Source organism: Dermacentor variabilis, chromosome 2 (genome assembly GCF_050947875.1).
Source record: "Dermacentor variabilis isolate Ectoservices chromosome 2, ASM5094787v1, whole genome shotgun sequence".
NCBI lineage: Eukaryota > Metazoa > Arthropoda > Arachnida > Ixodida > Ixodidae > Dermacentor > Dermacentor variabilis.
In genome coordinates this window covers 46,952,582-46,963,162 of record NC_134569.1, presented here as the reverse complement: position 1 = coordinate 46,963,162, position 10,581 = coordinate 46,952,582, and the positions used below count along the sequence as shown (strand labels likewise).

The following is a 10,581-nucleotide window of genomic DNA, read 5'->3' as shown; positions in this document are numbered from 1 at the left end:
AAACGAATTATTCTCTGCCCATGCTTGCAGCTTTGATTTAATTACCTGCATTGCCAACAGTATATTACCGATGTGATGGTCCATGGTCTATATTAGCGAATTCTTTCTCCCCCTTACTTTTTGTAAATTAAATTCACTCTACTTTGTCACCAATTGTCTGGTATTCGCCTATCTTTTAAACTTTTTTCTGTTGCTTTCAACAGAGCTTCCCTACTTCTTGGACCTAGTTCATTAATTGGCCTAACGGGAACTTCGTCTAGACCTGTCGCTGTCCGCTTCGGAATTTTCTCTTCGGCTTTCTTCTAGTTGAAATTTGTCAGCACCAGCTCCTCTTCCATCTGGTTCTCTTTCATCCTCTTTTTTTTTTTTCCTCAAGTAAAACCACGTCATTGCCTTGGAAAGATTCGGCTGTTATTTTCCGGATGTAATTTAATGTCTCGTACCCTTCCAGTTTGTTTCCACCTTCGTCTAGGATATATATATATTGTATTGTTCCAGACTTCCTGCCCAATAAGTTTATGTGGTTCCAAAATATACTAGGTGCGGCCTTCTTTTTCTCGCGTATTTCTGACAACCAACGTTCATTCTCACGTTTTATCTTTGCTTGAACCAGTATTTGAACCATATATTTTTTTTCTCTCGATATATTTCCCATTTTCTGGCTACTTCATCTTGCGGCAACTGCGCTTTTTTTTTTTTTTTTTTTGCCTGCCTGGGCTCTCGGGAGGCCTGCTGTCGTTCGGCGATCGCTTCTCGTATCTCCCTGTTCCACCAGCTTTTCAATTTTTTTTTCCAACAAGCGTGTTGCTTCTCTTTCCGTATTTCTGTCGTTATTACACTTAGAAGCTCACCTGTATTCCCACTCTCTGCTTGGCCCTTTGCCAAGTTATTCCTAGACTCTTGTGGCTATATTTATTTGTTCAGCGTTCAAATTTAGACGGACCATTTTGTGCTGCTTGCTCTCTCTCGCAACTACATATCCCATTTTCAAAATGATGCGTTAGGGTCACTCCCTAAGCTGTTATACCCTTACTCGTCAATGACCATTTCTCTCAACTGATCATGCATTCCTTTTGTCATTAGGCAGTAATCAATGGTCGATTGCCGATTTTCCACTTCCCACGCGTGGTCTGCCCGTCCCACTTAGGCCCTGTGTTCACGATAAAGAGGTTATGTTGCTGACAAAGATCTAGCATTAACTTCCAGTTGTTGTCGGTATAAGCATCTAGATCCTGTATATGGCCGTTAATTTCACCTAATAGGATAATTTCGGCACCATCCCCGAAACCCTTCATATCGGCACTTAGACATTCCACTAACTCTTGAGTCTTCTTTCTGCAATTATTTCCGGTCCACATCCGGCCAAATTTTTTTCCCACTCATTGTACATGATAGCCAAAGATGCTCTTAACATTTTGAATGTACTCTTTTCCATTTGGCTCCCTGATGGATGAGCATTCCGACTCCTCATCCCTTTCTTTCCGATTTAGTTCTGTTGCACCCTTCCCAACCATAGTTCTCAATCACTGGCGACTCTTCCGAGTCTCTAAGGTGCGTTTCTGTAGCCACGTAGACCCCTATTTATTCTCTATATAACTGCTCCTCAATATCTACCCACTTTTCCTTTCTTCTACCGCCCTGCATGTTTATGTAGCCTATTGCATGGCGAGCTTTGGATATTGTTTTCCTCCTTTTTATCTTATTGACGGCGATGCTATTCCGAGGTTCCCCTAGAGGACCTTCTTCATTATAACCTACACTGGCTTCCTGGTCGCCCGTGGGCCCTGCAAAAAAGCAACCGCGCGACCAGCAAGTCACCAGCCCACTTCTCGTCCTTCGTATGTTTCGGATGCGCGGAGGCGAGTGCCATCTGGTGGTGGTGCAAGAAACCCAGCGGCGCGCGCGAGCAAGACCACTGCAACAGTAACGCCCGGGAAGTCGGGAGAGAAGGCAAAGAAACTTTCGCTTAAAAACAAAGAAAAATACGGTTTACTATTTCCACAACGCGCCTACATTCAGAACACTGCCGCATGATCACGCGTTACAGTGGGTGCCATTATACATAAGTAGCGGGAGAATAGCGACAACACATAGAAACGACGTCTCTAAAACGTAGAAAGCGGGAACCTGCAACAAACCTGCAAACCACCTCTTGCGTACGCGCATATTAAAGAAAAAAAGTATGCGTGATAAAATAAAATATACAAGTGAAAGATAACTGGACGTGCTTTTATTTCACTGGTATCTCGTGAAACGCACTTAGATTTTGCGATTATATTTTGTTGCATATTCCTTTTTTAGGTAGCGCGCACACGCGTGATTACACGGAAGAACTCGCATAATGAAGCAAAATAACCTACATATCGGCATATTTTGTGGGCAGAAGCACTTTCTTTTTGCCATTATGCAAAATAAGACGCGTTCACGTCGTACGCGATCGCCGTTGTCCCCCGCTCAGACATGCATGGCGAGAATAAGAAGGAAGAGGGGGGGGGGGAACCGTTATTTAAACAACTTGCTGCCGAGATGGAATGACCTCTGCACAAATGTTCTTTGCCAGCTGATAGGCTTATTGGGTGTTGTCTATGGCGCACACAACGCGCTTGAGCTAACAAACATTTTTTTTTTATTTCACAGAAGTTCCGCCATTGTATACTAAGCTGCAAGCTTTGGTAATTGACGCACCAAAAACAGAACACTGCAACATTCGAGTGCCTCTTGTGTATGCCACTATTGCTCTAAATGTTTGCTTCTAGCGAATACAAATCCGCGAATAAAGTTTGCGTGTTTATTTGACAATCACGAAATCATAAATATACATTATTCAAATAAGACTAGATCACAGTACCATCTGCTTGTTTCCTATGTTCGCGCCATGAAAAAGACTAACGTTTGCTGATAAGCCGCACATTATTCCTTTTTGTGGCCGACCACTTGATTGGTTTGTCGAAGTTCAAAGAGTGTTACGTTCACGTTTACGCAGGTTGTCAGAAAATTACTGCAGGACACGTATTCGATGTGGCGATGACTTAGTGCCTGTTTGGACGGTCCCCGTTATTTTCTTCGATTTCCAATTTTCGAGCGCCCACGACATATGGCATGATGCGCGCCAAAATTTACAAAGACGGTGAACGAAGATGGCCACGCGAGACAACGTGGCCAATCGGCGCAAAGAGCAGCGCGTCGCGCGAGTAGCCGTGCTCTCTCTATCCGGGTGTTTTCCGCAGCGCCCTCTTTCCGTCCGAGCGCCTGCGCGAGTCTCCGTCCGCGCTTGATTTTCGCCGCTGGGAGTGTCGGATGCGTTAACGAGACGCCGCCCGAGCCGTAGCGTGTGTTAACGTGCGCGTCGGGCGCGGCTCGCGGGCCCTGTGAGCAGCATTGATGCAGACCTCCGCCTGCGGGCATTCACACCCGAGGAGCCGGCAAAGCACGCCTCGCCCCGACTGACAAGCATCCGCCATTGCGCCGAGCCACTTTGCCGCTGCGGCGCCCACCTCGGAAGCCATCCGTCACCACCTGCGGATCTCGGGTACGACAGCTTGCTCTTCACTCTCCAGCACACTCTCCAGTCAGGGCATTGTTGCATGACGGCCTGAAGACAAGCGCGCGATTTGCACGGCGCATCGGTTGAGAGCCGTGTGTTTGTGCGCGAGCGCGCGCGCGTCATTTTTTTTTTTTTTTTTCCTCGGTAACAGAGCAGACCGCGGCCCGGCGGCGGCGGCGGTGGCTTTTGCTACGATTTCCTTTTTTCCCTTTCACTGCGCGTTGACCAAGTAGGCTGGCCCAAGGCCGGCGCTTTAAACGGATGTAACCTTCGACTCCTCTGCAACAACAACGTACCGCGACACCGGCAATTTATGCCCCTCCTCCTTCGGCGGCTTTCGAGCGTTGCGGGCGAGGAAACGGCTCGGGACCGGAACCATTTGACGGCAGGGCGCGTGCGTCACTGACGACGAGCGAGTATTTTTCAAAGACATCGGGCCGCACGTTAGTGCTGCAGTCGGTCTGGTGTCTCCCTGCAAGGCCTTCAGTGCGCCTTGCGACACCTTCGGAGGAGACTGGCGGAAAAGAAGCGATCCAAACGGTCCGCTCGCTCCGCTCTGCAGGCCCTAGAGAGAAAACGCAGCAGGCCGACGAAGCTAGAGGTGTCAAAATGCAGTGGAAATGAATGGACGAGAAGCTTTGTTTGCTTCGCTCGCAAGGTAAACTCTCATCGGTGCGCGCAATTTCCTCTTACATTTATTTGCGCTAGAGGCTCTTGAGCACGGCTTAGTGACTTGCCCGAGGCGAGGGGCACAATTTGCCGTGAGAAGCAGTGACATATGGTTAGCGCACGGATGTTATTCTTTTTCGTTATACATAATGCATCCTGCATAAGTGTTCATACGTAGAAAGTCTGGTTATCTAAACCCGTGTACGGAAACATATTCGGCCGCTGTTGTCTCGGGGCTGAGTAGTGGGCTGAGTAGCTGAGTAGTGCTTGTAGTACCACAGTCCGGTTCCCGAGACACACGAAGTCTGCATTGCGGAGAAACAGTTAAGCGCTTTAGGTCCAATGAACAAAAAAACGTAGCTTAAACCGGTAGCTTGCAGATTACGAACAATGTTCCAGGACCACTTCTATAGCCTTAAGTGAATTAAGTAAATGCAGTCGAGCAATTTTGACAACTCATGAAAAGTATCGTGATTCCGCACGTGAAGCTCTTTCGACCTGCTTACCTGCAGCCCGCTGCAAAATTGGCGCTATATAAATTAAATGTATATACAATGTGCCGATTTCAGCTGTGATGGTGCTCGTGGAAAGCAGAGATATTTTGCGCAAGAGCCCGATGGAGACGAAGCAAATGTTTGCTGTTTTCACTGAAATAAAATTACGATTGTTGCTTCGTGACTGATTGCGAAGGTTTATTGGATTTGCGCGCTTGACATCTTCACGCCGGAGCGACTTTTTGCGATGATTACTGTGCCTTGACTAAGAGCCTCTCAGCAAGCGATTAAAAAAAATAAAGTATTCGACGGCTTTGTAGCTAGCCTTCAGAAGGCTGAAATTCGCTCGCAAAACACTTGCAACAAATTAAAGGAAGTCACTTGCCGTTGACGTCGAAAAACTTATCGTTGGCATCCAAGCGATCTTTTTATTTTTTTTTTCGTTTTTTTTTTCTGCGAACTACGCACGGGAAATTGGATGACATTTGTTGAACGCCCATGGAATGCGCAGCCGTACCTGCAAAACAAGAAATTTCCTGTTCATATTTCGCTTTCTTTCTTCCTTCCATTCTTTTTTTTTTTTTTTTTTTTACGTTTTCTCCTGCTCATATATACTCGCTTTCCTTTTTGAGCATTGCGAGATTGTTTCACGTTCGGTCGCGATTTGTGCGGCGTCGCGCGCGCTTGTGTTTCGGATTGGGTTCTGCTGCAGCTCTCCAGTTGCTGACGTCACGACCAGCCTTGAAACGCAGCCTGCACGTACTACGAATGCGGAATGAAAACACTTGTAGAGTGCCAAGAATCTCGGCATTGCGCACCTCGTCGATTTGCGGAGCTCATACCGGCACGTTCAGGTGTCAAGGGAGGTCACCAGGTTTGAAAAAGCCCGGGGCACACGGTGCACAACGGACTGATCTCAAACAAAGAGCTCATTTTTATCACTGGCGCTCCATTCTGCTGGTATGGTTCGGTTTGAAACTTCGTTGTATTCGTTCTGACTACGACCGGCGGCCCGCACGTCGAAAGGCAGGAAAGTGAGAATATGTAAATCCGCTGCATACATCTTACATGCAGACATTGCCCGCGTACACGCTTTGTTTTAGGTCTTCTGCCGCGTTGTACAGGTAAGTATAATCGATTGTCACACTAAATGCGGCGGTTGCCGCGAGATCACCGAAGCCATAAGCCGCATTGTCATCGGTTACGTTAAAAAAATATATATATTTACACCCTTTTGCACCAAAATAATAAGTTCCATGTCTAAGACTCTACTTTCTTGTCGAGAACGCTGTGTCACGCTGATGCGAGCATGCCTTTCGTGACCAGAAAGTATGGTGTACTAAAATGTACCGGTCGCGCAACTTCTAAATAAAGGCACCGGGATAGATGACGATTGTTAATTGTCTGGGGACGAGATAAGCCACAGATGGCGCGCGTTTTTCTTAAGTGTAACCGTTTCTGTAGAAAAGCCTTCAGGGCGCGTTGGTGGCGCTTCTTCACCTCTCGTGGAACAATTCAGGTGGCTTGCCGCCTGCATGAGCGAGACAGTGGCAAGGGGATTCCCCCCACACCATTCGCAACCATTCCACTTCGTACATTACAATTCAAGAACCGTTGCGTTCGTGGCGAAGCGCTGTCGCGACGCATGTCTTGCGTGGGATGTCGCGTGAGCGTCGCGCGACGTTGTACACCTTGTCGTACCTCTGCTGTCACAAATGCGCCTTCCCTTAAAACGTACACGGTGCAGAGAAACGCCAAGTCACCCGAGACCACGGTGGTTTAAACCGAGTCACAATTTTATTTTTAGAGTTAATTTCGCAGCTATATCGACAGTGTGACATCACGCATTTCAGCGCATACTCTCGTATGCTAGGCTCGGGCAGACGCCGTTGAAATTCATTACGTCATGGCGAGCTGGTGCGAAAACTTCTGGATGGCGTCGCCACCAGCCTTTTCTTTTATACCGCACAAGGGTAATTTACTAACACAGCGTTTGGCATACAGCGCACCGCATTTTATTTAGGTTTAATTTCCATGCAACATCCAAGCCTTTTCGCTAATGCTTGCCGTTAATGCTAATTGCGTGTCACGTCTGGCTGAGAACACTCGCGCGTTGCACCCAACGGCGTGCGCGATGCGAACACGTCGTCACGCTCACGTGTTCCTCCCAAGCACAGCCGGCGCGTTTACTGTCGCCGTCGCGGATTCTCTAGATCCCGTTACCCATTTCGCTCAGTGAGATGAATTCAATTTCGATTTGATTGACTTGGTTTATTTAGATCCAGCCAACCAGTGTGGCCGTGTACGCGGCACTGCCGATGCGCAGATTTGATACTCGCGGCTGCGGCGGCCATGTTTCGAAGGAGCGGAACGCCCCTTCGAAACTATGGTAAACTATGTACTAACTATGTACTAACTATGGTAAACACACTGTAGAATTCTTTCTTTCACAATGAAAAAAGCAAGATCTTTATCACATTTTAAAAGAGAACTAAAAATGCATTTTTTATTGACAGATTAACGACAAGGATTACTGTATCGGTCATTGTCCGCTTTTTTTTTCTTTTTCTTTCCCTCTTTCTTTCTTTTGTTGTTGTAAATAAATTGCTGGTATTTTGTTCCCGCGCAATTTTGCTGCTACCATGAGATATTAAACCTTGTTATTTTTTGTAATCAATCCTGTATTTTGTTCTGTAACCGTTCTTTTCTTGTTGCCTGTATACTTCCTTATTATGTGCTATTGTTGCTTTTAGATGTTAACTACAATAACTGTTCTTGTACAGGAGGTCCCGATACAGTCTTTGACTATGGGACCTCGTTCTGCATACTAAGTACTTGTAATGTGACCAAACTTCTAATAATAAATTTTTGATTCTGATTCTGCAGAAACGGTCGTGTACCTATATAGGTGCGCGCAGCTGCACGTTACCGAAACCCGTCTGGTCAAATTTTTTTTTTTTTTTTGCGGGATTAATGCGGGATGCTCCCCCCCCCCCCCCCCCCCCCCCCCCCCCCCCCCCACTGTACGCCGTATCTCCAGCCTATATGGTTCGGATCAATAAATAATACCAGCCGGTCAGTCATTCATTCAGCGGCTTTCAGAAGCTCTGGCAGTTCACGAGCTTTGGCCGAAATGCACCTTCGATAGAAATATTTTATCGCTGCAGGTAACCGAACCGTTTCTAAATTTCTCCAGTCGTTAAATTGCCGCGGGTTTGCGCGCCTAGCTGTTGGCTGTCGGGTTACTGTACTACCTGCAGAAATTGTTTTATGGAATCACGAGTAGTTTCGCGTAACCTGCATAGCCAAATTTTCGCGTGACTTGGATTGCAGAGTTCGCTAGGCTCTCAATTCTTGTTGGGAAACGATAAAGATCGACCCCGAGAGACTATCAGTGTATCTGCATAGCGCGCGGTAGCATTGCAATTGATGATGACGACCGGTTCTTGATTTCATTTTCTCATTATATTGAACGAAAATTTCTGCCACCGCTCATTATACGAATATAAATGTGAACAGTGTGAATGTGAATTAAGACCAGTTCTAAGCTTAAAGGGACACTAAAGCAAAACAATAAATCAGTTTAGACTAATAAAGCATTATTTGAGAACACTGCAGGCAGCCATTTCAAAATTATAGTTTCATTATTAGATGAGAAAATGAAGGTCGAAGTGTCAGTATTTGAATTTCGCGCCGAAACCCCGACGCCGGTATGTCAGTGTGACGTCAGGGATTCCAAAGTATGTTTTTGCATTTGGGCCGCGTTAGCTGAGTAAAGGTTCCCGATATTCGGTTCCTTTAGAACGCAATGTAGATCTGTACCGCTATATATTTAGGTAGGCCCTAGAAGATGCCATCAAGATATCCATGACGTCACAGCTACCAGGTGCGGAAACTTCAAGCAGGTGTCGCCACCCGTCTTTCGTTCTTGCGCTTTTTCTGGCTTACCAAGCATCTTAACGTGGTAAGAGTGGTGTTTTTGGTGTCGTAGAGAGGTAATTTACTGATCCAGAAGAAATCATTTTTTCTCTTTTTAATGGAGTACTCCGCCTTCTTGAGGCTGTGCTTCTGGACTACTACCAAGTTCCGCTCATGTGGGTTCCTTCCATCCCCTTACCGACGTTCAATATACATGGCAGGGGAAGTCGATCTAGATGGCGTCTTGGCAAGCCACTGAGTTCCCGCGCCCATAGGCATATACGGGCTCTCGCCTAGTGGATTCAGAGGGAACACCCGGGGAGCCAGGCACCGCCCACACTCCGGAACTGTATCGTCTCTCACTCTCTCTTCTTTTTGTAACGAGGGATTTCAATGAAGACGAAACGCCAGAGAGAGAGAGAGAGAGAGAGAGAGAGCTCGTGTACTAACTCGCCCTTGCGGTGCCTCTTGCAGCACCTGTATTGCTTTGGGACGCTAACACGCATAAGTAAGCTCAATCTTGGCGGGAAAAAAAAGTCTAGCTTTAAATCCCGTTGCCGAAACAGTTAAACCGACAGAAAAATAGAACACCGCGCTGTCGTGCGCTGAATCGATTGTATACGGTTAAAGCTTCAATTACTACGAAATGCGTAACTTCTCTTTCCGAGTGCTTCACTTGTGCACAGCATCACAGTGTGTTGATAAATGTTCGCGCTAGAAAGCTTGGTGTAACTGGAATGTTGGGACACATTAAAGCGCTAACTGAACAGTACAAGGAATGTAATACTATTAACTAGACGAAATCCCACCTTGTATGTGATATCGCGTTCCTTGTCCCGCCGACTTCTGTTAACGTGTTGCCATGTTGTCCACGCTGTATACTGCTGTCCCTGGCCACATTTCGGTGCCACCAGTAATACTTTAGCGACGTGTACGCCAGGTTTAAATGTTGAACTGGAGATATATATGTGACCCTTTAGTTCAATCCTGTACTCTTACGGGTCTCGACAATTTGTAGCAACAGTTTTAAGATTTCGAGTCTCCGTACGCGCTCCCGCTACCGAGCTGCGCGCATGGTGGGAGTGGGTACAGTACAGTGCTGTAACGTTTTCAGGAAATGTCGAGTTAACGCTTACGGATCTTTGGTGCACACCATATTTAATGGTAATGCCCCGGAGCACTCTCTGCTCTACACTTTGTTTAAACATCCCGCCTTTCCTTCCCTGCACCTGGTAGAGCTAGACCGCTCCATGCACCGCAGAATGTGCGCCCTACACTACATATGTCTACTGCTAGTGGCCCTCATCAAATATATCAATACTTTCAAACAAGCGCACTCGCCACGTGAGACCGGTGACTCAGGCGGACTTTGGCAGCGAGGACTTGTGGACTAACCCCCGTATCCATAAATGTATCTTAAATTGAAACCCATGCTTGACTTTATCGAAATTCACGGTGTGAGAATACTCTTACACCGTGTCTAAATAACGTTTGTCGTGAACGCGCCGTAGAAAACGCAGTAAGCGCCCGGGCACGTTCACGCCAGGCGCCATTTGGATCCAGTCAAGCATGGGATTCAAGTTAAGGTGCATTTTTGAGTACGGGGGTAAGAGTTGTAGTTTCTCTTTCTTTCTATCTCTCGCTCTCTCTGAGGCATGAAATGCAAACAACGGTTTGTAGCTATGGATTCAGTGAAGATCGCTGCTAGGTTTTTGCGAGTGAGCTCAATGTTACCAGAGTCCTCTGGTGTTACTTTGTGAAGCAAGTATCATATTGACGCTAAAGCACGGTCTTCAGCGCCACAAATCAAGGGAGGGCGGGGGGGAGAGGGAGGGGGGACCTAGACAAGCGCTAATGTAACATGTCTAATGACATGTTATGTTCTGTTTATTTTGTTTATACTTTACCTGTTTTCCAACAAAGCGTAGAGTTGCGAGGCAGCGCCGCTCTTGTGAT

General features: G+C 46.8%; 1 protein-coding gene and 1 long non-coding RNA gene across 3 annotated transcripts in view; one reads left to right on the top strand and one right to left on the bottom strand.

Moving 5' to 3' along the window:
• Positions 1 to 3,228: 3,228 nt before the first annotated feature.
• The window catches only part of krz (beta-arrestin protein kurtz), a 43,852-nt gene continuing 36,499 nt past the window's right edge, over positions 3,229 to 10,581 (top strand). The window contains exon 1 of one of the 2 annotated variants that reach the window (XM_075680389.1): positions 3,229 to 3,529. Coding sequence is in view for 1 of the 2 variants with exons in the window: in XM_075680386.1 (XP_075536501.1) it covers positions 4,165 to 4,202 (38 nt within the window). In the remaining variant the exon portion in view is untranslated. Of the gene's footprint in view, positions 3,530 to 4,001; positions 4,203 to 10,581 lie in introns of those variants that run through there. The other variant, XM_075680386.1, reaches the window with a different exon arrangement.
• Positions 4,374 to 10,581, bottom strand: part of LOC142571781 (uncharacterized) — a 29,567-nt gene continuing 23,359 nt past the window's right edge. The window contains exon 4 of the long non-coding RNA XR_012825950.1: positions 4,374 to 5,224. This is a non-coding gene — a long non-coding RNA (uncharacterized LOC142571781). The remainder of the gene's footprint in view (positions 5,225 to 10,581) is intronic.